The sequence below is a fragment of the Populus alba genome, chromosome 17, assembly GCF_005239225.2.
Source record: "Populus alba chromosome 17, ASM523922v2, whole genome shotgun sequence".
Lineage (NCBI taxonomy): Eukaryota > Viridiplantae > Streptophyta > Magnoliopsida > Malpighiales > Salicaceae > Populus > Populus alba.
The window spans coordinates 13,393,846-13,421,614 of NC_133300.1; the positions used below are offsets into that span (position 1 = coordinate 13,393,846).

Here is a 27,769-nt window from a genome sequence, read left to right on the forward strand (position 1 = left end):
TAGAAGGCAAAACTCATATGCCTGGCTTTTTTTATGTCTCAATATAGATTATTATTATGTTAAGCTCAATCACAAGTTTGAATTAGTTTTATTGGAAAATGTTGATTTGCTTGTAAGTTTCTGGATTTTTAAATCCACGGAATTCACATCAGTTAATATTATAGTAAGGCTTTAGAATCAACTTATATCCATTTATCTTTTAGTTTTCGTATTATTTTATTATTATCATCATCTAACACCTAGTTCTAATAAAATTAAAAAAAAAAAAAGAAGATGAATTTTTTATATGATTGTCTACAATTAAAAAAGAAGAAGAAAGATCAAAGAAATCATATAAGCAGAAAGAAAAAAAGGAAGGGTTTAGGTTGCAAATTAAGGTTTTTCATCAAATCTTGGATTCAACAACTCAAATCTGAAACTTCTTGATTCTTGGGATATTTTAGTGTCATGTATTGATTTTGGGATTATTTGGATATATTTTGTTGGGTTATTTTTGGAAATTACAAAAAAAAAAAAAATTCTTACCAGGTAGTTTTATGTCAAAAAAAAAATTTATTTCGATGTTAATTTCGAGTTTGCTACAAAAAAATAATATATTTCTTAGTTTGGGTTATTTGATCTTATTTCATTAGTTTTCCTAATTTTATATTTTTTTGATGTTTTTGTATCGTTCATATTTCACACCAATTTATTTTGTTGTTTGTAGTTTTCTATTGGTAGTTTTTAGTTTTTTACATCGCTTCTTGAGCCATATATTTGTTTGGATTGAGCTACTAAGTTGTTAATTTTCTGATTTGTTGTTAATTAGTTCCTTAAAGAACTAAATGTTTTAGATTCAATGGTAAAAGATGAAAGGTAAGATTATTATAGTGATAAACTAAAATTTTATGTGAAACATAAGAGAAATGACATCTATTGAGTGTAAACACATAAGGGAGTGTGTAAAAATATATTTTCTTGCTACTAACATGATTTTCAGATCTTGATGACGTCAACTAAAGTGTATCATCACTGCTAAAAGATAAGAACAATCTTGAATATGCAACAATAATTAGAGATTATGAACTTGAGGTTTGGAGAGATTATGAATGGAATATGTTTCCAAGTGTTTTATGAATTCCAAAACTATAGGAAGGTTTCTTATTATTTGTGGAAACATAGGAGTTTAAGAAAAAATTATTTTCTTGTTTGTATTGGATCCTGATGTGGTCACCACATCCTATTTGGCCAAAAATCATTTTTAAATAATTGCATTTAATAATAATTATTTTTTTATTCATAGCGTGTGACAACTTAGCATTAGTTTTAGAATTATTATTTGTTCATCATCATCAACATGACACTAATGTTCATTCCTAACTTCTTTTTCAGCGTCCTTAGCATGGGTATTTGGAATTTGATTTTCAAGAACATACATTATTTTCTTGCTTGAGAACAATTTTTACATTTCAGTGTCAATCCATGAAATTTGATCAAGATAATTTGTTAACATCAAGTATGTTTCATAGGGATATATTACTGCTCATTTTGATCTACCAACCTATTTATGTAAAGATAGAGAGCATTAGTTTTATGTATAAATATTTAAATTTTAAATTTAGATAAGGTCTTTAATTATAATTTGATATCCCACTATTTTCTTGCAAATTAATAGCTCTCCATATTAATTCAAAAAATCTCGCTTATATTTTCCTAGTGGGCTAGGATTCTATTTAATTTATTTTACTTTGAGTGACTCAACAAATCAAAAATAAATAAATTAGATAGATAACATAGTTTATCAATTACATTTTTATATGACTCCTAGATCAATTAAGTAATAACTCTTTGTCTAAACATGTCTTATATATTTTTCCTAACCCGTGCCTCTAACCTCATATAATCATGAATGACTTATTCAAATTATATAAGTTAGTTAAGTAGAACCCAATTTTATAGCATTAAACATTTTCGATTAATAGTAAATTTGAATGACTCAACAAGTTATCCATAGATAAAACTCTAGTTTTATGCATATAAAATTGAAAAATAGCTTTTAATTTTCTCAAACATGTACTTAATATTTCAATGAGGGATTTAATAATTAAACAAGTTATATATATATATATATAAAACATACACCCATGTCATGTCATTTTTATTGGATGATTATAAATATATCTAAACTAATTCTCTCGAGCCATTAAAGGGAATTAAATGGTCAAATCCTAGTTAGCTGCTGCAAATCTTTATAAGTCCCTTGCAAGCATTTTAGTTGTAGCCTTTATTGTCATTTCTTTATTCATCTTGGATTAAAAAATAATTTTCTATCTAAATTCTTATATTTCTAAATTACATAATTAATTAAGAAACCTTGATTTATATTTTTAAGGGAATTAGATGAGAAAAGAATTTATAACCCAGAAAAAAAAAAAAAAAGACGGGACACGCAAATTCTATTTAATAAAAATCGCAACCATTCAACCATCAAATAAAAACACAATTACATCGGTCTTTAATGTCCATAATCATCCATCATGCATAAAAACATTTTAATATCATAATAAATTACATTACATGCTTCAATTCTAATTACTAAATTTATATGCTACTATAAAATAATATCTCTAACACTTTTAAATATTCAATCAAATCTAATTTGATAATTTTTCAAATAAAATAAATTTTATTTAACATAAATTCCGTGAAAAACATTTTTAAAAATTTAATAAGAAAATCAATCACATTAAAATTCTTATTAATATCCTGAACTATTTTAGGATTAACTAAATAAGATATTACAACTTAAAAAACTCTCATTATTTTATAAAAATTATTTATCTAAATATTATTTAATTAAACCACTTAATTAAATCTTAATCCTATTTGGACATGATAAGACTCAAAAAATTTTGAATTAAATATTTTAATTCAATCCTAATCTAATTAGAAAAATTAATTATATAATTAATTTAATTTAGGGTTTCAATTCTAATATAAAATTATTATTTTATATATGAAGAAATAAAATCATAATTTCAACCCCAAATACATCTAAAATTAATTAGATATAAGTTAAAAGGATAGAATACCCTTAAAAAAATCTTAAACAAAGATAAAGGGCATAATCATAGGTTGTCTATTTTTTTAAAATTCTGATGTCATAGGACCTAATTTTTACATTCTAAGACACCATTATATAAGCTACTAAAAATTTTTGTTAAGCTTTATAATTCTCCCAACTAAAATCAATTTTTCATTCATTTATAATTGATTTTAAACATAATAATATTGTATTTTATATATCTTATGCTAGAGAAAGCTTTCCAATAAAATCTTAACCTCAAATTAATCCTCTTTTAATTTTGCCTAAATATGTCCACTCGATTTGCATAAAAGGTTGTATGGACCCTGTGAAGTAGAAGTAATTTTGTGATGCCTGGGCTTAAGAGGTGGCCTGAGTCGACTGACAAGATTGTTGTCTATTTCAGTTTTGGATCTTTTCTTGGATGAAATGTGGAAATCAAACTCAAGATATCTATCTACTGGGACCACAAAAGATTCTTGTCTTTTTTCTTATCTTTAACATCCGAAAATCTTAGCAACAATTGTTATTTAGGGTTCAATAAAGATAATGATCTTCGAATATATTAGACTTCTTCAAAAGATCCACATTAAACACATCAACAGATGGATCATTCTGATTTAAAAATGAAAGAAAAAGATATTGTTAATCTCTGAGAAATTAATTAATATCTTGACCCTCAAAGAGTGGATCTAAAAAGTGATTGGATGCAAAACCAAGGAAAGTGACTCCCTCATCAGCAGAAAAAATTTACTTGTGCTTTGATCATCAAGTAAACATGTAAACCATGTCATGAATCTATTTTGAATGCGCCAAAATCACATCAACCCACCATATTTGACATTTTCATGATTCATACCCACCTACACATAATTTACCTTCACCATGAAGGAAAAGTTAGGATTAGCTCTCTGCTTTTGACCCATCAATGGTTATTTTAGATCTATGACCAGTGTGCCACCAAGCATATAGAAGATACAAGTTTGACAGCCAGCATCTAGACAAAACCTTCCAACAATATGCATGTGAGATTCAAATAGGTGGCCGTAGACAACCAGAACATCAATCAAATTGGGCAAGAAGGTTGTAAGAACCTGAGAAAAAACTAAGTGGTCAAGGTTGGTAGTTGGTATTTGATAGCTCCATCAAAATTTGACAAGTCTACTGAGGGCACCAAGTGGAGACCTGAGGAAGACTCTGGTTTCTTGCATGGTATTTTATACATATGTTGTAGCTTTGGGACAATTAAGTGCAACAAACGTTAAAGGCAAATATAAGGTTCTCAGGCACAAAATAATTACTGGAAAACCAACAAACTCATACCATGAAAGTTCTTTAAGAAAGCAATACTCAGAAACTACATTTGACCTTAGACATTGAAACCCCATCCACTTGATCAAGAATGAAACAAGAATTTTATTGCATTCCACAACAGTCATGAGCTTTTCAGCATTCAACTACGTAAATGATGACCGCCAACGTGAATTGTAATACCTCCTCAGATTGTACAACTACGACCGATACATGACAAGGTGACACAAATTCAAAATGTAAAATCTGGGATACGTGCCTCTGTGAAATTTTCAGCTAAATATGAGATTTAGTTGCCTGAAAGCAGAGTTGAATCGACTTAACTACAATCACCGTATACCAAATGGGTTGGGTATGACCCGACCTATGTATGATCTATATTATAAAAGTTCATAATGCTATTGCTTCTCATCAAATCGACAACTTGCTAACTTTGTTATCTCATACCAGCACCAAACTCTCTTCCTGTAGAAACACAGAAGGAGGAAAAAGAAACACAAAAATCAACATAAAGAGCACCACGTTTTATTGAAGACGAAATGGACTGTCATGTATCTAATTTACCTTTATGTCATTCCTGCTCTTGGTGTTGCAAATTATAATATAACACAAATGCATTTACTTTGCTTTGCTTGATTTGCCCCTTTCTTCCCTGCTCCGCCACAAAGGGATACAAATTTTAATAAGACACTAGAAATAAAATCGATATTCAAATAAACTATACAACAGGGAAAGGCCAAAAAAATTATGTAATCGCCCGTATAGTTTGCAAAAGTTAGCTTTCCATCAATGTTGCTTTGAAATGGCCAATAATTGAGTTGAATTGACATAAACTATTGCATTGAAAATTTATAAGATGCTTGGGAACTCAATGAAATGCAACCATTTTTATATGCCATCCCTGGTCTGTAACATAACAAGGTATACATTATACAAAGCCACAAAAATAGCCATCTGTCTAACATAATAGACCAAAAGAGGGTAAAGAATTGGGCAGGGTACCATTCTCAAAACCACAAACTAGGCTTTTTCACAAAAAAAATATATATATATGGGAATCTACAAAAATTATACAAAAAACAAAACAAGCCATGCTAGTTGCACGGTGCTCAAATAAAAAATAATAATTTATTTCCAAAAGGCTCCAAGAAACAGCCGATTGGAAAGAAAGAATATATTTAAAAATTTGGCCATCATTATTTCGGGTGATGGATAATGCTTGTACCTTTCTCTACAGAAGATGGCTGAACAACAACATGCATGGTTGTAACACCACCAGGGATATCACACAGTGGGCTCCGGCATTCCCCTACTGTTCTGTTGTTTTCCAGTATTTTTCCTGCACTAATTAACTTGACATCCTTCAATGTCCTTGGACCGTTCTCCTTTTCTGGTCAAATAAATATTAAGATTTTTAAGTACCTTGAATAATATTTCTTGGAGGTACTTAAAACTATAGAAAGCATCGAAGTTCACACAAGTGTAAAATCTTGTCTTTACTAGGGAATAAACAGCAACAAAAACAAAGACTTAAAAGAAGTTGTCTAGCAAGATTACATGACAAATCTGATTGCTATGCTATCAAGTTTGACAGTGGTTCTTAATAACCAGCAACTGAAAATTCAGATGCATTCACTTTACAGAGCTGCATTCCCACTGGATTGCCAATGAACAAAAACAACCATGTTCACAACCCAAACTAGAGTCTCAGAGGTGCCATCCTATTCCATCTAAATTCGTAAATTATTTAACTGAAGAAAGAAGAGTATGAAAATCCAAATTACCAACAAAGATGAATAAACAACTAAACTAAATAATTTGTTACTTCAGTTTTTGTTTGAGGCAAAATGTGTAGTCTATCAATTCAGATTTCAGAATTTCGTTACAAATTTTCATCAATATTCATAAGAACAAAAATGCATGAAGTCTATGTATCCAATAATTGGAACTGGAGAAATCAAGGATTTCTGGGAAATCATCAATTTGATTATAACATAGTACTTTGCAGTAGCCTGACTCCAAAGAATGGAATGTGTATACATATTGATTCAAAAAATAAGGCAACAATTATGGTACTTCCTCTTGTTAAGGTTGTCGCTTCCGAATAGTAAACCACAGATAGACAGAATTTGCACAAAGTTTTAAAGAGAAGCCCAGCATCAATACATGTCTGTCTAGACACAGTTTAATAAAATTTGTGCAAAATTTCATAACGAAACAGTTAAGAGAAAAGACAATAATTTAGAATTTGAGGGGGGGAGGGGGATCCTTTGAAGCTTTTCTAACCTTTAGGCCATTGAGCAAGAATATTTTCCTTCAAGGTTGCAACACTTGTAGCAGCCGGAAAGGTTTTGGGACCGATATCTGATCCATCAGTCAATCGAAACTTGATCTCTAACTGATCTTGCACCACAGCCATTTTCAAAGATTCAGTCTTTCAAAATCGAGGCACCCACCTCTAATTGGACCTTTTATCTCAATTGAATTTTCTATCAGAAATCAAGCCCTCTAAATTTCTTGATTTGGGTCCTTACAAAGACAAATATTTGACCAAGATCCTGAATTGGGTACTCTGCCAAATGAAAATAGAATTTATCCCATGTAAATATGTTATGCAGAAAGCATAGCAATCTGGAACAGGAAACTAATGCAAAGAAGGAAACACCATTGAGGAAACAGTTTTGAATTTAAATTTCTAGCAATCAAAATCAGCAATCAATTATAACCAGATGAATTCATTCAAAATTACAAGCACAATTAACCTTTTTTTTACAACAAAATCATGCAGGAGGCCACAAATATATAAATAAATCACAAACACGAAGTGACACACATACAGGTACGCTTACTAAATCTTTAATAACAAATCTCATACAAATCACAGCAACTTACAAAGCTTTAACTAGTTCTTCCTCTAACCAATCCATAGAATCAAAAGAACCACTCAGAGAAGATGAATAACTTGCATGGGGCATAACAACAGCACAAAAATACAAAAGGAAGCTCCCTTGAGCACAAAAGTAAACCCAAATCCTCAACTGGGTCGTCAAAAAAACTAAAACAAACATTCAACAGAATTGAAAATTCTTGATGGGTTAGCTTACTTTTGTTTAAAACTGATCTGGGCCAATCTCTTTTTGGCTCAAAAATCCAAGCTTCAATAAAAAAGAGAGATGAAGAAGAAAAACTGATGTGTTGTGCATCAATAGTAATAGTAATGGGAAAAGAAGAGATCGAATAAATCCCCAGAAAGGAGGCTGTTTCGGAGTTTTCAAAGTCTTCTATATCTATGGTCAATGCCTCCGTTCTTGCATTCTCTTAGCAATTTCCTATGACTATGGAAATGGACAGGTTTCTCTCTTTTAAAAAAAAAAAAATTACAAGACTTAGCATTGTTTCCCAGCTTTACAATGTCATGGCCACATAATATTTTTAAAAAAAAAAACATTGAGGGTTTTAAAAAAATAAAAATAAAAATAGCAGTCATAAAAAAATATTTTGAAAATTAAAAAAATGATAAATCACACCTTTTTTTTTCCGGGTGATTACTGTTTGAAAATATAATTATAATTAATTTTTTAAAATATTTTTTATTTAAAAAAATATTAAACTAATATTTTTTTAATTTTTTAAAAATTATTTTTAATATTACCATATCAAAATATTAATTTGAAACAAAAAATATTAAAAAAATTAATTTTTTTCAAAAACACTTTTAAAACATAAAAATAAACAGAATGCAAATGGTGTAACCAAAAAAAATTGCCTAGTTGAGTTTGAGAGTAATATTGTGGTAGTTTTTATAATTATGATATGAAAAAAATAACTTTAGAAAAATTATTTTTAAAATATGTTTGATATTATGGTAGTTTTTATAGTTGTTGTATGAAATAAATAAGTTCAAAAAAATTAATTTTAGTAGTAGTTGATTTGATAAAATATATATTTGGTTAAAATTGTTATTAAAATTGTTTTTAAATAAAAAAAATATATAAGGTGTTTGGTTAAAAAATAAAATTAGAATTGATGATAATAATGAAATGAACTAAAAAGATGTTTATTAATTTTTAGTTTCTCTCGCAAGGAGAAGAAAGATGGAAAACAAAGTCATTTTTCTAAGTTCAAAAGGTAACAAACAATCAAAAACATTAAATGGCATAACATTGATTGAACCCCCACAAGAAAAGTTGGTAGAAAATGCTTCATAATTACTTAGATTAGACCTCGGTTTATTGGTGGATCCTATAGATAAAAACATAATTTGTTTTTTGCATGTGTTGGCACTATGTTTTAAAAGTATTTTAAAAAAAAATTAAAAAAAAATTTCCTTTAAATTAATATATTTTTTTATGTTTTTAAATCATTTTAATGTGTTGATCTCAAAAATAATTTTTAAAAAATAAAAAATATATTATTAATATACTTTTCTGAGTAGAAAACACTTTGAAAAGCAACCACAACCACAACCCCACTTCCAAACACACACTTGTGGTTTAACACAACTATAAAAGCAACCTAAAAAACAAATAGGTTTTTAAGCTAGTAGGATGTGCAACCAATACTTTTTGTAATCTATTTTTGAAAATTAAAATTTTTAGGGTTATTGAAATATTAGCAAAATCCTTAAGGAATTTTACAAACTTATTTTGAATTTTTTTTAAAAAAATACACATAAAATTTCTAAAAAAATGCTAAAAAAAACATTTCCCCCTTCTTTTTCAAATGCAATTTTTGTAAGAATTGGGTCGTATGCAACAAGCAAAAATCATTCTTTTATTATTATTATTATTTATTTATGTAAGGCCATGTTTGGCAACAACTCATTTTTTTAAACCAAAACTATCAAAATAGGTCTATGAAGTGTTTGTCAAACATACCTTTAAAACAAAAAAAAACATTTAGCAAAAACATTATCAGCCAAACAAGGTCTTAATATTTTATCTAATTTTTCCTTGACCGGGTTGACTCAAAATCTTTAGTCCGACCATAAACCAAATAAAAAAACATTGCTTGACTTGAAAACTAAACAAAAAACAAAACCAAAACTTAAAACGAACCAAACTTAAAAAAATAGAAAATTTTGATTTTTTTATCAAAAACGAATCAAACACAAAAAATAAAGAATACGCAAAACATTCATACCAATTCAGCAACATGAATCTCCAACTAGATCAAATACGATCAAACCAAGGTTAAAAACATGTTATGAATCATTCAATGATCAATAATCTAGCATCCATTCACTTTGATTGTCAAATAATCATCATGATTTGGTCCAAATAGGTTTCGGTTCTAAATCGAAACCCTAGAATTTAAATCCATTAAAAACTTGTTATTGATATCAATAAATACTAGATTGTTAGATAGTCAAATATAAGCTTTATATCTATGTTGGTTTTATAATGGTGGTTTTGCAAGATAAATTTTTCCACACACAAAAAATATTGTAGCAATCTAAAGTATCTTAGAAGTGTAGCTTAAGGCGGGACAAAAATGTATAAGCATCTTGTGTTTTAGCATTCACCAAAATGGGTGACTACTAATTGGACAACACCAAACTTTATTCTTTGCAAATGCAGAATTTTGGAAAGAGGACTGTTTGGAGCATTGAGCATCAAGATAGGAAATTGTCAATTTAAGTTTGAAATAGTCCACTAAATTATTAATAGTTGCTAAGCTTTCATGGGAGGGGCAGAGTTAGAAACTTGTTTATTTTTGTGTTTTAAAAATGTTTTTAAAAAAAATAAAAAAAATTATTTTTTATTCAAATTAATATTTTTTGTATGTTTTTAGATCATTTTGATGTATAAGTTTCAAAAATATTTTTTAAATAGTTTTAATATAAAAAAATTATAACTATATTTTTTAAATAGTTTTAATATATTTTTTTTAAATCATTTTGATGTATCTATCTATTCCTCCAATCTGAAATTAATATAATTATAATAAAAAGTATGAAGCAATACAAGGTTATTTCCAATTTGTTATTTGCTGACATATGGAGGTGTGTTCCTAGAATGGTCAAAACTGAAGGCATCAAATTAATGTAAGAGAGAGATGATTTGATCATGTGAACTTTGACCTAAGGATTTATCACGACCCTGTCAAGGACATTTATTTTGTTTTACATTACATTTTAAATAAAATATACTTAAAAAAATAATTATTATCATATTATTAAAAACATCTAATACAATTCTTCTTTCAATGATGACACGGATTAGCCTCTTGTTATTTAAAGTAAAATTATGGTTATTTTTTAAATATTTTTTTTATATTAAAATACATGTTAATAATATTTTTCTAATTTTAAAAATTTATTTTTGACATCAACACATAAAATAATTAAAAAAACATTACAAATATATTAATTAAAAATAAATTAAAAAACAGAAATAAAGAATCAGGCAATTGCATTTATTAATCTTTTGATCAAGTAGATATCTGATATGTCAACGAACCTTTCAGATTCTTCCATTTTAAACTTTGGAAGAATCAAAATAGCTTATTAATGATGCAGACAAAGGACACTAATGGTCATCTCTTGGTGTTTAATTAATTTAATTTAATGATATAAAGATGAGAAAAGCAAAATTCCAAGAGAGGTCTAATCAGATGTGGTGTGGGGCATTTAAGATAATGGGGATGCGTTAGTGACAATGAACCTCTGCCTTGAAAGATCAGAGCTGCCACATTCGGTTGTTGGAGCTTAGAAAAGGATAATCGTACAAGTAAATGGATTTCTAGTCATCATCAACTTGGGAAATTCCATGAACACCAAGAATCTTTTGTTTGCTAAAAGATATTATTGTACAGAAGATTTCTGTCTCTACGCGATCATCTCTTTTCTTTTTCTTTTTTTATTTACATGGATATCCGAGCCAGCTTGTGCGTACCACGACTAATTCCACGGCCCACTGAACATCCTGCAAACCCAGTGAGCATGTGAAGCACCGCGGGGGTGCCAGGCATGCACAATGAGATTTGAACCCTGATGCAGAGAAAAAAAACAAGCCCTTCCACCGCTACGCGATCATCTCTTCCTCTAGGGTATTGTCGTGCACGATGTTCTTTCCAAGAAGGAAATGAGACAGAGTGCATAATATATATAGTTTTCCAGAAGCTATAGTTGTTGATCTATGATCCGGGGAGCGACCTTTGTATTTTTCAGAGTATACCCTTGGTATTTTATACGGTTTTCTTTAATACAAGTACACAAAAAAAAGAGGGGGGGGGGGTCATGAGAGCTGTGATTGGGTTTTGGGCGACCTAACATTAGCATCATGGATGTTAAAACATGTCATAAACAGAGAATGCTCAAGGATACAAGGAGAAACAGAATCTTAGAAAAAAAAAAAGAATTTTCTGCACATTTTAATGTTTCTCATGAATCGTACATAACAAATACTGAGATATAACCTAAAAAGTTCCCCAATTTAACGGGACCTGTAATAAAGCAATCTCCATTACCTACTCCTATGTTTCACCTTGATGATATTAAATTGACAGGGGAAAAAATGGGGAGGTACTAGCAAAAATGACAACAAGAGGGGAAAAAATCAAGTGAAGAAACATTTGTAGACCAATGCTGGAGCCCTCACTAGAGATCTGCCCTAGCCTTCCTCTTTCCTGCACCAAGCACTATGGCGCATTGGCATATGCACTTTCTAACTTGTGTAATTTGCTTTATTCTAATATAAGTGCCAGGAAATCAGACTAGACTTTCTGCAGGAAGACCATTAATAGTATCAATTTTCCAACCAAGAAATAAATGATGGATTGCTATGTTAAAGATTGAAAGAAAGAATCCCATGCCCGTGCTGGTGATCAGGCCCTTTTCTGCAAAGGTACGAGGTATGACAGAGAATTCAGACCTGAAACTCTGCTCCCTTCTGGATGATTTTCTACTTGCCTTCTCAAGCAGACCTTGAGAAAATTTTCAATCATGAAAAACCTTACATGCCACCCACATCACTTGTCTTTTTCCATTCCAGTTCTAGTTCTAGCCCATATGGTTGATCAAACTGAATCCAGGATGTGGCAGTTCCTTATAAAATCATTGGAGTAATTCACATATTTGGTCCAAAATGGTCGAAGATGCTCAAAGCCAATTTCCAGCCAAGGTTTTGCCTGACCATTGTAGTGGATAACTGCAGCCTTCTTTACACTCTCGATGTTTGTCTTATTCTGGTATCCCAACCCAAGCATATGCCAGGATGGATCGATTGGATGAACATGACCTTTAAATGCAATCAAAGCTGGTGGTAGGGTTCCGAGTTTCCACATTGTCAGGTTTGACTTCAAGTTCTACATAAACAAAACCCAGAATAAGAGAAAAACGGTGGCAAAGCATCTCTTATTTGCCTACAGTTATATACAAATCACTATAAGCACAACCTCACCAATATTCAGTGCATAACAGAAGAACCCAATATGAAATATTTGTATTTGTGGTGTTTGATATTCATCCAGAATTTAGAGACACGTGGAAATTAGATATTTGACTAACATTCCGCAATCAACTAATATGAAACTATAAACTAGAATATATCTGAAATGTTACAGGGAGAAACACCCTGAAGTGATGTACTCACAAATAAATTAAGAGTGCACAGAGCCAATGACAGGTGAGGAGGACGCAAGCAAGTAAAAACAATACTTCATAAATGAAAGAATATGATGATGATGAAGGTTGTTTACCGAAGTGGTCCTTCTCATATTGATATTTTTAAAAAAAGCTGGAGCTAGTAACGCTTGTTTGTTAGTGCAATGCTTCTCACAAAACAATTTTTGAGATCAAGGTTACCTTTTAGCACATTTAATGAGTCACTTACCTCATATGATAGCAAATATCACAGCATGAGCATGTTAGTGAAAGTGTGTCAATATTATCCTATAGTTTTATTAGACCAAAAAAAGGTGGTAGCAGGAACAGGTGAGATTACCTCTTTCAGCCAGGAATGGTAGGTTTCTCTAATATTTGTTTTCCTCCATGCGCGGAGATCAAATATGTTCATTCCATATGCCCATGCACATTCATCGGGGTCCAAATTCTTTTCTATGAGGGGATGTGAAAAATTGAAGTAATTCTTGAAATGCTTGGACATTACCCACTCATCTTCACCTTTACAAGTTTCTACAGCTCCATTGACCTTTCCCTTAAGGTCAATTTCCCAAAGTGGAGACAAATCACGCTGGATTACAACATCGTCGTCTAGAAACACCACCTTGTCAAGGTTTGGAAAGAGCTGTTCAACATAACCAATCAGCATAAAGATATTGAGCCAACAGATGAAGAAAAAATAAATCTAGCACAAAACAAAATTGCAGAAACTATGGCAAACCTCAAAGCTTGGACTAATGATACAATAGTTCTTGGGAGATTAACGCAGCCTTTAGAAATGAAAGGAATTCAGAAATTTTTGTTACCATTGGACATGTGACATAATCATCAAACTTTGGTATATTTTATCTCTGTTTTCCTTCCAAAAGAAAGCATTTTACTTTCAGTAAATCATCATTTGTATCCATATCCATCTTCCTTTTTCAATTTGTAAGCATCACATTTTATTCATATTTCAATATATTAAAAATTTTAGAAACTTCAGTAATTCACAGGGTCACTCCTGATACAAATCAATGAATGTCCCCACAACAATCCTGGATACTTTCAAGAATACTAAAGTTAGATCCTGATTTGTTATGGCTGGTAAAAGACTAGATTTTCCAAGTGAGATCAGGTGGTTTCTACCTATGTGCACATAAAATAATCACAAGGACATTTCCTCAAGACATCTAGCATCATAATTTTTTGGTTGCTTTTTTTACCCTTTAACATCTTAGGTCCCTGGTTATTTTAAAATAGACCATATGCATCATAATTCATAATCTCCAAGTTCGACAGCAGAAAAGATAAACTTCATATGAGATCACCTCAGGTATATATATCCGAAGATGGTTGAGTATTGATATATACTTAGGACTTCTAGCCTGCAATTTTGAAGCAAATCTTCGTGGAGTTGTATCACTAAGATTTGCCCCTGCAATGTGATTCCCATGGTAATAATTCCTGATACCGTTATGGTTCTCTACAGCTTCAAGCACTGGAACATTCTCTCTTGTTAACCAGTCAAACTGGTGAACACCTTTCACTTCCACGATAGCAGGGGAGACTGGGTTTAGCGCAAACCATGAGTGCATGCCCGCATAGGTTTTCTTGTCAGTGATGATGTGAAAAACTATGTTGTCAGGCTTTAAAGATGACTGGATGGTAGAAGTGACAACAACTGAGGCAGCCAAAATGTTATCAGTTGAGAGGACAAAGTGGTGGTAAGAGTTGTCGGAGAGCAGAGGAAGGAACTCTGGAGAAGGTAATTGTTTACGTGCATGAGCATTGGAGGAATATTCATCTGTCAGACGTAGAGAGAGACAGTGGATGCTTTTAGGGATGGAGCTTGCAGCAAAGTGTTTGTTCATCAGCTCTGAAAATTTTGATTCCCTAATTTCTCTTTCCAATTTTTCCATCTGTGAAAGATAAAAAAAAAAAAAAAAAGGAGTGACATTAGTTGAAAATATTTCTTAACAACCCAGCAGATTTTTATTTCTTATTTTCTATTGGAGTGGCATGGGTAAATGCCCTCTCTCTACAAATGAATTTATGCATATATGTGGATAAAGGATACAAGAAAAGAGAACAAAAATGAAATCGATGGATCAATCAAAGACATAACAAAAGAAAGCAAATACAAATTTCACATCCCACTTCAATGACACAGAGTAGCATGAACGTGTTGCAGTTAAAGGATCCAAACTTAAAACATACAAGCGTATTAGTACCATGACTGCGCCATTTGAGCTCTATCAAAGTTGAGTAGAATAATTCAATCTAATATTGATTAATGAAAAGTCATATTAATAGCAAGTTAGCCCACAAAATAACTTAATTTAAAAATATGTATTTGTGCGTGAAAGGGATCATCATTAAAGGAGGCTGCAAACCAAGAGTGACCCAAACTCTTGACCCACACCAGCAACATACTCATATTGAATTAAAAATTAATCAAATAAAAGGATTAAGACCTAGAAAAAGAAAATACAGCAATAATTACAAAAATAACATGTTGGACTTCTTCTTTCATTGGTTCATATAATGAATCAGTAAGTATGTCAATTCATTTTTGCTCTTCTTAATTTTTCCTTCTTCCACAAAAAGTAATTCTGATATAACAACAATATAATAATAATGTTTTATCTTTCATTTTTAAATAGTAGGATCCAACCTCTAACATATAGCTTCCTTGCCTACATAAAAAAACGATAGAATTTACTCATCCATGTCAGCAGGTCATGAGTTAAGGGTCAAGAATTTGTGTCACTCTTCTTTTTCCAACAAACTAATTCTAAGAGCACATCATCAATAAACAATTAAAGGTATCTCCACATTCAAAAAATAATTAAAGCCTCACAACAATAGAAGATTCTCACAACAGAACAACCTAGAGAACAGAAATGCAACAAGACGTCCTGTGGACAATCCTGTGTCAACCTGACCACGATGCCAAGCAAAGAATAAATCAAAACTCAATATCAGACACTCATCAAGGAGAATGTCATGCAAAAAATAAGCAACAACAATAGTTGATATAAAAGCAGTATCAGACATGGCATGAAAGGTCTCAAAACTAGTGTCACCTCCTTTATCACATTGTTAATGAAAAAAGCTGATTGATTGGCAATCAAGTGTAAGTTTGAAGATAGAATTAGTGATCTATAGCCTACAATTGAAGAGATCAGACCTGGAGTAGGGCATACACATATCTACTTGAAATCCATCATCCAATGGAATTTTTTAGGTTTAGAATAGTCTTCTATAAGTGGGAATTAGAATCAGCTAAATTGTTCAAGATAGATTGAATTGGCATTTCATTTCTATTTACTCTTTTTCAGTCAAGACATTAAACAAGGTATTGGTGTATGAAACTGATAATTCATTTTTCAGCAAGCAATAATTGAATAGCAGTAGCTCTAATTCTTTTAGATCTTCTCTTCAGTTGTCCATGACATTTTAGCATACGATAATTTAATAGCAATCATTCATAGAACCATGCAGAGATCCCTTCCAGCAAATCATTATTTGATAGAATACACAGGTACAAGATTTCAAGTATTATATATTTTATACCCCTCTTTTTGGAATCCCTTTTCTTTCTTTTGCAGGCAAACAAAAAATTGTAACAACTACTAATAAGATGTGTCACCCAAATTTCATAAATTTCTCCAGTTAAAAACTCCCAAATGTTAAGATTACTATTAACAGAAAACAAGAGCATGAGCATGAGCATGAACATGAACATGAACAAAAAAAGTTCAAATATAATTCCTGTCTAATACTTGGTAATAGATTCAACCCTCATTGAGGGATATAACTAGTTTGAAACAAAATGAAAGATGCAGAAACAAGTATGGATCCATGAAGCTAAAACCTACTTTTCAACCCTGCTCTCCTCCCAATAAGTTAGGAATAAGGAAACGAACCACATCTTAAATTAATTATGTCTGTTTGAATAACTTGACACATACCATAGCCCTCAACATGAATGCAAATGTCCTTGCATCATACTGATTGCTCTTCATTTCAGAAACTAGGTGGCTAAAAGAAGCTGGGAGCTTTACACCATCTGGGATTTCCTCATTTTTAACTTGATTGAGTATCTTGTAAAAGTCTTTAACGAGCCTCTGTTACATCATTACCACCAGCATAAGTATTCAACTTGTAATAACACCATTAACAAAAAGTAGGAGAGTAGGTAATATCTTAATCTGAAACAATAAGTATGAAGGAAAAGGCTTACTTACCCCTGAATCATCTACTCTACCAAGAAGCCTTGGTCCTAACCGTCTACCTAAACAATCTGCGGTGCAAAAGCAAAGCAAGAACAAGAATTAAGCATCCGCCACAAACACAGAAGCAGCATCATGAAATTGTGATCCTAGACCCTGATCCAATAAGTATAGACATCTAAAAGCAGATCCAGATTGCTCTGTAACATTTCAGTAATTTGAATTATAAACATGATAAACAAATTTCACAAAAAACAAAGGATTAAAAAAATGAAACAGCCAGGAGAACCAAATAATTAATCTAAAATTGTGACTTTATGTTTTTTAGAAGTCTGCTTCAGTTTGAAGTATCAGTGAATTGCTATTTCAAATCTTTATTTAGCTCATCTTTATCATAAACAATAAACAATACTAATCTCCCAGAATTCACAAATTAATGAATTGAAATCTCCAATAAATTTACAGGTTCAAAGCCTCATTGGTTATTAGAAGCATGCGAACACGCATGAAAAATAAATGGAATTGGAAAAACCCATGAATTAATCATGCTAGATCAAGAAATCCGGAGCCGAGTTAAACAGCTGAAAATACGTTCGGCTGCAAGAAATTTCTATGCCAACAAATATAATGAGCTATAAAATCAGAATTAGATCCATCACTCTTGATATCAATCACAATTGCGAAAATCATAATCAAATGAATACCATCCGTGAGTGTATTTAAACATGTATATGAGCGGAGAGAACAGGGTATTAGTATTGCAGAAAAAAGAGGTAAGCAAATTGAAAATATTAACCATCAATGTTCAAAACAAACACAAGGCACATTCATGAAAAAATATGCATAGATGTAACAAAATGTGATTAAAACAAGACACGAATTCATCACATGTGAAAAACAACCGAACCCCAAATCAAATCAGGATCCAAACACCTCACAGCCAAATGCATACATACAAACAATAACAAGATCATGAAATTAGAAAGCAATCACAACCCGAATCAAATGAAGATCCATCCACCACATGAAGAAACAATCACAATCAAAATAACCAAAAAAATGCCCAGACACTTGAACACAAAAAACCTTGAAAACAAGTAAAAGCCAATAAAAAAAAAACTCACCAAATGAGGAACACTTGTTGACTCCTTCAAGGGTAACCAAAGCAGTGAGAATGAATACAAAAGGTAACAAAAAAGCGAGAATGAGTATAGAATGAAAAAGGGTTCTATAAGAGATATGGCGAGCTGCGACTTTGATCTTCATTAAGTCAATAAACCCATTGCTGCTGCTAGAAGATATAGTGATGCTTCTCATGCTACGCGAGATGTGAAGCTGCATATTCCTTTTCTATGCAGCCTCACCAGCACAAACCTAGCAAAGGCAACAAGTTCTAGCTCCTTCCCCGCTTGTTCCAACAATACCCAACTCACCATCAGATCCACACCTATCACAGATAAGATTTCCCTTCTGGGTTCCCGTAATGTTGTTGCTGTTATCTCTTATCCTCCTTTCTATTTCTCTTTCCCCTTCCCTTGTTTGTGGTCTTTTCAAAGACCGCATTGGAGATTCAGCAGCAGCAGCAGCTGTTATTATAACAATAAAAAATGGGTTTCTATACCTATTTACATGCAACAATACATCAATAAAGCTCTAATGGGTTTTCTCCTTTTGCGAGATTTTCTTCTTCTTCTACCTTTAATGGATCAAGGAGGGAGAGGGAGAGGGAGAGGGAGAGAATGGGTTCTGTTCTGCGTTTGTGTTTTCGTCTAATTTTTTTTATTTTGATTTTTTCTCATTTGTTTTTTTTTTTTAATAAAGTAAATAAGGTTGTTCAAGAGTCAAAACCGTGTTGCGATGGTGTTGGGTTTTTTTTTTTAAAAAAAAAAAAAAAAAAAGGAGAGAGAAAAGTGTGGGGGTGAGTTTTTGACCTTCGAGAGGCTCTAGCGTTAGAGCTAAATTTAGATGTCTCCTCAGTTCGTGGCCAAAACATGGATCTGCTTTCCTTGGACACTATTGTTTTTCAGTGCTTGTCAATTTTAGTTATTCTTTCATATCAATTCTCACTAAAGTGGAGGGTATGGTGTTTAAAAGGATGTAACCGATGTTTGAACTGTTGATAATGATTTTTTTTTTTAATATTTTTTTATTTTAAAATATATTAAAATAATTTTTTTTATTTTTAAAATATTATTTTTAATATCAGCATATCAATATCAAAATGATATGAAAATATCAGCATATCAATATCAAAATGATATGAAAATATCAAAAAATATAATTCAAAATAAAAAAAAAATACTTTTTTCAAACACAAAAACAATAAATTCTCCATATCTTTAAATTATTTTATACATCAATTGACATTAAGTTAAAATGTAATTCATCGAATAAACCCTCCTTCTCTATTCTCAAATCCAAAAAATTTTGTTTTAAAAAAAAATAGCATATATTTTTATGTTGAAAAAACTAAGATTCTATCATATAGAGAATGTTAGAGAACATATTTAAATTATTTTTTTTATTTTAAATTAATTTTTTTATATTTTTTATCATTTCAATACTCTATTGTCAAATTAATTTTTTTAACATCAACATATTAAAATGATATGAAAACATAAAAAAAAAAAAAAATTCGATACAATGAAAAAAAAATGAATTTTTTAAAATTGTTTTTGAAACACAAAAACAGATTCTTTCTCAATTATAAATAAATTCTCCCATATCTTTAAATTATTTTATACATCAATTGACATTAAGTTAAAATATAATTCATTAGAATATATCCTCCTTGTTTGTACTCAAATCCAAGAAATATTGTAAAAAAATAAAAGTAGCACATTTTTATGTTTAAAAAACTAAGATTTCACTGTAGTAAGAGAGTGTTAGAGCGTGTTTGAAATTTTTTTTACTTCAAATTAAGTTTTTGTATATTTTAATCGTTTCCATATTCTACTTTCAATAAATAAAATTATTAATAGTATATAAAAAAAATACTTTAAAAAATAATGTTTAAAACGGTATGAAGAACCCCTTGCTCATTAATTTATTGAATTCTTAAGAAAATAGTATAATTAAGTCCAATTCTCATGAAAGCAAAATCTTTGCCATTAATTAAAATATCTCAAGCTTTGATGGGTGAAATGCAACGAGATCTCTCCCTTCACTATTCCATGCCCGTTACGAAAGAAAGAAGCACTCGAATGCCCATTTTACCGGTCCAATAACTTGGAGATTCTAATATTGTTGGCATTGTGAAATAATACTATATTATATTATATTATATTATGCATGGAAAATATGAGTCGGTCAATGTTTATACAACGTCCATATGGGAGGCCCACAGGAGGCGAGCCTGCATGCCGCTGTCACAGCACCACCGTCATGATGTGATCTCTCGTTTTCTGTGGATGACCACAAATCTTCCGTCGAGACGAAAGGTCGGGGGGTGTCCACACAAACAACTTGAAGGTGGTCTATTTCCACCTTGGGGGGCTTTCCAAATGTGTCAAAATTGAAAGAGATGGTACGGGAAAAAAAATCAATGCTAAGCTATAGAAGTAACAATGAAGTGTAGATTTCAATTTTTCTTTTTTTTTTTCTTTTTGAGGAGGTCCACGTGATAAAATTATTGTAGATTGAAATAGTAAAATGATTATTTTGTTAATTAAAGAAAAATTATCTTATTAGCCAGTTTAGAAAAAAAATCTATAATTGCTTGGTTTTTCATGCATACCCGGATTCAAATCATAGTATGGGTTCGAACATTGAAATAATCATTTTGCTCTTTTAAAAAAAATCATTAAGCCTCTTGTTAGGGGTAGAATGGTCTTTTTAGTCATCTTCAAATTGAATGAGGACATAGAGGTTTTTCCATGTTTTTTTAAGTATAGTAAAATAACTTAATCATCTTTATAAGTAATTTTTTAAAACATGATTCTATAAATGTTTTTTCAAATGAGTCCTTTAATTTGTTTTCTTTTTAATCTAATCAATATTCTTTTGATTACTATTTATTTTAGTTGAAATAATTTATAAAATTAGATTTTTTTTTTCAATTTCATCCTCCTTCAATTTTTCATTTATAATATTTAGTCTCCATTCTTTTTATTGCTATTATTTTTTTTTATCCTTATCTTGATTTATTTTATTTTTCATTTTCATCCATCATTATTTTATTTAATTTAATTTTTATACCAAATTTGATACTCATTTTTTTGTTCTCTATTTTTTATTTATTATTTTCTTGATATATTTTTATTTTTCAATTTCATTCCTTGTTGTTTTATTTCATTTAATTTTTATACCACATTTGGTCCTTGTTCTAATGATTACTATCTATTTTTTCTTGATAATTGAAAATTTTGCTTCATAATTTTTTCAAGTCTTACTTCTATGGGATAACTCGGTCTTATAACCCAAATCATGAGTTTCGTAGTTTAATTAGACTTTTTTTTAGATTCTTTTTTTTAAAAAAAATTGATTTTTTTTCATCTTTACCCTTCGAAATTATGTTATTGGGCCTCCATCTTCATTATTTTTGTAACTTTCCTTTCTATAGAATTATCTCAATCTTATATTCCAGGTCGCGGGTTAGTTAAGTCAACACGAGTTGACTTGATTTTTTCTGATTTATTTTCATCGATTTTTTTAGTTTTTCCTTTCATTGTTTTATTCAATTTATTTAACATGAGGTTATTCTTTTTTCATAATTCAGCATTTGATTTGCTAGTAATTAAGCTTTGTATTTTTTTTCTCTTTATAAAATTATCTCGTTTCTATTTAATTTTTTTTATTATCAAATAAAATCATTAAGATATTTTTAACAATATTTAGAGGATTTATTTTTATAATATTGGCAAATATTCATTTTTCTCTATTAGTCATTATTGTTTTTTTTTTGTTTTATTGTCATAGGTTTTTTTTATAATTATACTATTAAATTAATCAAGTTTATTAAACTCATACAAATTAATGACTCCAGTCCCTATTTTTTTATTTTTTAAAAGAATACTATTATCATTTAAATATTTTTTGTATTAAAAAATATTAACCCGACTCACAGTATATTGCAAACTATATCTCTAATAGGTGCTATAAGAAAAAAAAGATTTTCTTCTATTTTCTTTTTCGTTGTTTTGGACAGTCTATATAAAAGTTTGGACGCTTGTTCAAGACAACTAGTTAATTTTGGCTGCCCCAAACATTTTCAGAGACGCCATTGATTTTTAAAGAACGAACAATTGAGACATCAAAGGAGAAATTTTTTTAAAAAAAATTGGAAGTCAGAGATGCCCTGTGACATGGGGACCAACGACTTGGTTGTCTAGCCTACCTTCTTGCTGGGAATTTAATAGTTTGGCTGAATAAGAGAAGCATTGAGGCCATAGTTTTTTTTTTTTTTTTTTTTTGATAACGTGGGTGTCCGGGTCAGCTTACTCGCACCACGACTAATCTCACGGTCTACTGAACATCCTGCAAGCCCTAGTGAGCAGGTAAGGCACCGCGGGGGTGACAGGGATATCGCACAGGGAGGACCCAAGAAAAATAGGAAGGGAGCAAACTCTCCAACCCCACTCCCATTGGGACTCGAACTGGGGTTCAAAGGAAGGAGAGCTGCCCCCTTCACCACTTGAGGCCATAGTTGTTAGACCGGTCCATGACCGGTGAGATTCAAGGTTCGGGTTTTAGATTTTGATTAAATTATTAAATTATTTGGGTTAATTTAAAAAAAATAATTAAAATAACATTATTTTAATTAAAAAATAAAAATTAATGAATTATAACTAAATTTTTAACTGTTTTTTATTAAATCAATTCTCCATATATTGAGTTTTCAATTAGATGTTATTAGATTTTGAATCCACCTATCGGGTGGGGCTGGTTTCCAAACAATGATTGATGCAATTGATTGAAGTGGACAAAAAACTCACAATCATGATAATTAAATCTGTGAATTTCATCAATTATCGAGCGATCCACCAAGAGAAAACACAGAGATGGCAAGATAAGTCTTATCGATATTTGAAAGGAATTGCTGGGTTCTATTCTAAATATCACATCATCTTTAATGCTAAATAATTTTGTAATTAACCTATGTTATTTTTTTTTAAAAAAAAATTGTTTCTATCTTTTGAATACGCCTCATAAAGTCATAGAAACAATATTTTCTTAAATTCAGGTCCACTAATAAACTGATTGGCATGGGATTTGATGTAGGTCAAGTTTAAAAAATAAGATATAAATTAATATTTGATTAAGACTTGATTTATCTAAAAAATTTAAAAAATATTATTTTAATATTAAAAAAATAAAATAAACAATAGATCTAGACTATCCTATGATTTGGATGTTGACTTGGATGAGGTTTAATAATTTTTTTCAAGGGGAAAAAAAATTAGGGTACAAGTTATGAACATAATTGGACAAAAAAGCCAGCTATGTTTAATATTGCAATTTGCAACTTCCACATGGAATGGAAGTGGGTGATTGCTAAAAGAGGAACATGGCTGGCTAATTAATGGCATGTGAATTTTGTTTAGTAAATGGCTTTAGACTAAAATAATAAAACTTACCATGCTCCATTAGTGGTGGTTGTGCCATTTTTTTTTTCAATATCAAATTGTTGTTTTCTAGTAAAAATAATTAAAAATGCAAATAAGGTTACATAATTTTTTTTATATTTTTTTTCTGGATTTTATCATTATAGTTAATATTGATTTTATGAAATATTTTTTTTAATATTGATTTTAGTAATGGAAATAACGTATCACTATTTTTTTTTTCATGTATTTCCATTAGTAAAATAGTGATACGTTGCACATACTTTGACAATTAACCATAAAAGACATCATTTTTAAATCTGACCTGGTCCAAGGCTTGAGTTTTAAGTTTTATCGGGTCACCAAATTGCTCGAGTAAATTTTTTTTTAAAAAAACAAAACAACGTTGTTTTAGTAAAAAATAAAAGTTAACGGTTTGCAACCGGGTTTTTAACCATATCGGGTCGGGTCAATTGGGTCACCGAGTTAACTCGTCAGGTCAGCTAGGTCACACTAGGTTTTTTCTTCCTCTTTTTTTTCTTCAACCTGACTCAGTTCCAGCCTCGAGTTGTTCCGCTGGGCTAGACCGAGTTTTAAAACTATGATAAAAAATTACTTATATTTCTTAAGGAACGAATTTATCACATACTATACTAGGAAAATGAAAGAAACTAGGGAATTTATCACATACTATACTAGGGAATTTATCACATACTATATATATATAGTAAAATATTTATAAAATAATTAAATCTTCAAGCACATTCTTTCCTACAGCATGCTAGATTTTTGTGTTTACTTTAGAATTTTTTTTCTTAGTTTATTTTTAGTACACCATGCGATTTTATAATTTTTAAGTGACATGTTGCCTTTGTTTATGGTTAATTTTAATTGAAAGGGAAATATTTCTTATCATTGAAAAAAATATTAGGTACAGCTTTTTTTAAAAAAAATAAAAAAATAAAGATGGGGGAGGAGAAAATGAAGTTTTTTGCCGGCTAGTGCTGAAAGAACCACGTCACCATGGGTTGGCAAATTCGCTAAGGACTGCTTAGCCATACACAGACACACGCTATTGGCACCGACAAAAACAAAAAACAAAACAATAAGATGTCTTAGAGCCACTTATGTAGGTGGCTTCATTGTCACAGCTCATAGCTTCAAAGTGAATACGGGATAAATGAACAGCCGAAGCCTGCATGATTGCAATTCCTTTTTGGAAATTTAGTAGATTTTGGGTTTATATATATATATATATATATATATATATTAAAATTTATCTTTGATATCAACATATTAAAATAATTTAAAAATATAAAAATATAATTTAAAATTAAAAAAACAATTTTTAAAAAAATATATTATTAAATCGCAACCACAATATCATCATTTGTAAATCTATTGACTAATGGTGCAATTTTCTCAAGGTCAAACTTCGAACATGGAGTGATTTCTACCGGCTAAACATAAATTGGTTTTTTTTGTAAAAAAAAAATCAGTTTTATTTATGTAGACTGATCAACTTGAATTTTGAATAAGTCATGCAGAATTAAATATTTTTTTATTTTTTCATAAAACTTAGCTTGAATCAAAGGTTCTGAGTCAATTTTTTGAGCTAATCATATTTTCATAGAAATGACAATAATCTCCTTTTGATTACTTTTAGGTTTTTTTCCTTCCAAAAGAAAGAAAAGGAAAGGAAATTGTAGTTAAGAAGTTAATTTCTAGAAAATTATCCAGGCCAGGTGTTTCTTTAATTGAATTAGAAGGATTGATTTAAACTTTGTATATAAAAATTAATTTGAGGATATTCTCTACTATCTAATCATATAAAAGAAATGTGAGGGTGATAAATCCCAAGCTGCTTATCTATTATTAGGGCATTGGCTAAAGTCATTTGTTTCCTTTTCTTCTCATCATGTGGTCCTTCAATGGAAAAAACCATTTTATCAAGTTATTTTGTATTTTATATAAAAGAGAGAGAGAGGGAGATATTCTTTTATTAATTTGCTAGCAATGTCAATAACATGGCTAGGTCGGGTTTAATCTAGGCAAATCCAAGAACCAAAGCCACTTGCATGTGTTTTGAGACTCGTAAATTGCAGGCTGGTTGGCTGGATTATGTGTTTATGTGCCAAAATCCTTCAAAAAAGAGCCGGCTTCTGTCATCATTGTTTCTTAAAAAACTCGAGACAAGCCCTTAACTGACGATAATTAAACCTGCATCTCAGCTCAGATCATATGCTTTCATCTCCCTCCCTCCCGCAAAACCGAAGTGGCCCCCTCCATTGAAGGGAATATCTTAACATGAGAAAAGGCAGAGAGCACATGCCTTGTAGCTGCGAGTAGAGACAGTGGGCTTCAAATCTGCAGTCGATGTGTACACCAATGCTTTATTCTAAAAGCAAGAGTGCCAGCCAGAGCATGATAAGCAGTAGATCATCCACATGGCCAAAACTGTGATATATATAGATATATATAGATATGTATATGCATGCCCACTTATTATTTCGTCCCCTGTTCACTGTCTAAATCTATTTGTTTGTGTCTCAAGGACTTAAATTCCCCTGTCAATGCCCTAGCCTGAAGAGCACGTTAGGTATGGCCCTTTGTAAAGCAGATTATGTTGCTGGCGACTGAAACAAAAAGAGGACAAAACAGAGGAGGAGACAGGTCAGGTGGTTGAAGTTTAAAGAGCTAGAGCTTGTCAAATGCACAGAGTTCCTGCAATTAATCCAATGATATGAATGTTGAAAACAAGATGAGATAATCGTACTAATAATTGAAAAGGGAAAATTAAACCATGCATTTTTGAAGAATCAGAGAAACCATCCCTTTAAAAAGCAGTCAGCATCACCATGTTTTGTCTAAATCCAGATTAAATGAATTGTAAATGCTCTTACATCATCTTCCACTGCAAATCTTCTGACAGGTACTAACAACAAAACCAGTTCAATTTGGAAAATCATGTTACAATATTGGCCAAGAAGTTTCGAAAGACGAGATTTTTCGTCATTGACAGGGTGACAGCTCCATGGTAGAAACAAAACCAATCGGCACTATTATTTTCACGTCGATCAACATTGTAAAGGGATCAAGGGTGTTTAGGGTGAAGCAGCCATGAACAACCTCAAATGGCAATGGATTCTGTGCGTGAAACGACGAGGCTGCACCAAATGATTCAACAGACGAGCTGCTTCTGCACTTGCAATGAGCAAGATTGACAGAAAGGAACTCCTCATCTGCTGCAATTTAAGGCCAATTGATGCACTGAACTGGAAAATTATTGGTTCAACTAAGTGTCTTTCATATATAGTTTCTAAGCAATCAGCAAAATCAATTATACTCTTCAATGCGGGTGATAATCGTAGATTTTTATCCAGTTGATGTGGATAGTATGTTCCCAAATGACACAAAGCTCTGACCTCCATCAGACTCTGGGCAGGTGCTCTTCTTATGGCATCCATCACGTGTTTCACATTTTCTGCATCGTCGCATCTTCCTACTGCAGCATAAAGTTTGACCAGTTGTTGAGAACGCGGTTGATATTGTATTTTTTAAAATTTAAATTATATTTTTGTATAATTTTTTTTAAAAAAATTATTTTGATATGTTGATGTTAATTTTTTTTTTAAAAAATAAATAAAAATATTATTTTAATATATTTTTAAAAAAAAATTTTAAAAAACAATTATTACCACATTTTTAAACACCTTTATTTTTCGTTATTTAATGGCTCAAGCTCAAAAAGCCACTTTGCTACAACCTCTCCCAATTCTCTATTTTGATGTACCAAGTAAGTGTTAGTGTATATACCATATAACCAATTGGTTGGTTATGCATGACATCAACTTTATATATATAATTTATTAATAAAAATTTATTTATTTTTAATATTCATCAAATATTTAATTAATAAATCTAAAGTCAAATTAAAGTCATCGAAATAAAAATGATTTGCAAAGAAAATTATAAAGTTGTTATTATTGCATCAAATCATTATTCATAAATG

The 27,769-nt window shown here is 30.7% G+C and overlaps 2 protein-coding genes across 2 annotated transcripts; both read right to left on the reverse strand.

Annotated features, from left to right (window-relative positions):
• Window positions 1–4,456: 4,456 nt before the first annotated feature.
• LOC118049562 (membrane-anchored ubiquitin-fold protein 2) lies at window positions 4,457–7,744 on the reverse strand. Its single transcript, XM_035059598.2, has 5 exons — window positions 7,480–7,744; window positions 6,662–6,947; window positions 5,601–5,765; window positions 4,940–5,027; window positions 4,457–4,840 (listed from the first exon to the last, which is right to left on the reverse strand). Exons 2-4 carry the CDS (start codon window positions 6,792–6,794, stop codon window positions 4,972–4,974), a joined length of 354 nt encoding a protein of 117 aa, XP_034915489.1. The 5' UTR covers window positions 6,795–6,947; window positions 7,480–7,744; the 3' UTR covers window positions 4,457–4,840; window positions 4,940–4,971.
• A 3,980-nt stretch (window positions 7,745–11,724) lies between these two features.
• Window positions 11,725–19,046, reverse strand: LOC118049563 (probable galacturonosyltransferase 14). Its single transcript, XM_035059599.2, has 6 exons — window positions 18,340–19,046; window positions 17,231–17,286; window positions 16,955–17,110; window positions 14,309–14,899; window positions 13,321–13,623; window positions 11,725–12,682 (listed from the first exon to the last, which is right to left on the reverse strand). The coding sequence occupies exons 1-6, from the start codon at window positions 18,554–18,556 to the stop codon at window positions 12,395–12,397; spliced, it is 1,611 nt and encodes a 536-aa protein (XP_034915490.1). The 5' UTR covers window positions 18,557–19,046; the 3' UTR covers window positions 11,725–12,394.
• Window positions 19,047–27,769: the final 8,723 nt, after the last annotated feature.

Bases quoted from the DNA above. Each gene is read 5' to 3' on its own strand.
- LOC118049562 (XM_035059598.2), bottom strand. From the start codon at position 6,794: ATGGCTGTGGTGCAAGATCAGTTAGAGATCAAGTTTCGATTGACTGAT. The intron at 5,766-6,661 runs GTTAGAAAAGCT...TTATTTGACCAG, and splicing joins TCTTGCTCAATGGCCTAAAG to AAAAGGAGAACGGTCCAAGG. The intron at 5,028-5,600 runs GTACAAGCATTA...GTGGCGGAGCAG, and splicing joins GCCATCTTCTGTAGAGAAAG to GGAAGAAAGGGGCAAATCAA.
- LOC118049563 (XM_035059599.2), bottom strand. From the start codon at position 18,556: ATGCAGCTTCACATCTCGCGTAGCATGAGAAGCATCACTATATCTTCT. The intron at 17,287-18,339 runs GTGAGTTTTTTT...TTTGCACCGCAG, and splicing joins CAACAAGTGTTCCTCATTTG to ATTGTTTAGGTAGACGGTTA. The intron at 14,900-16,954 runs GTATGTGTCAAG...TATCTTTCACAG, and splicing joins CATTCATGTTGAGGGCTATG to ATGGAAAAATTGGAAAGAGA.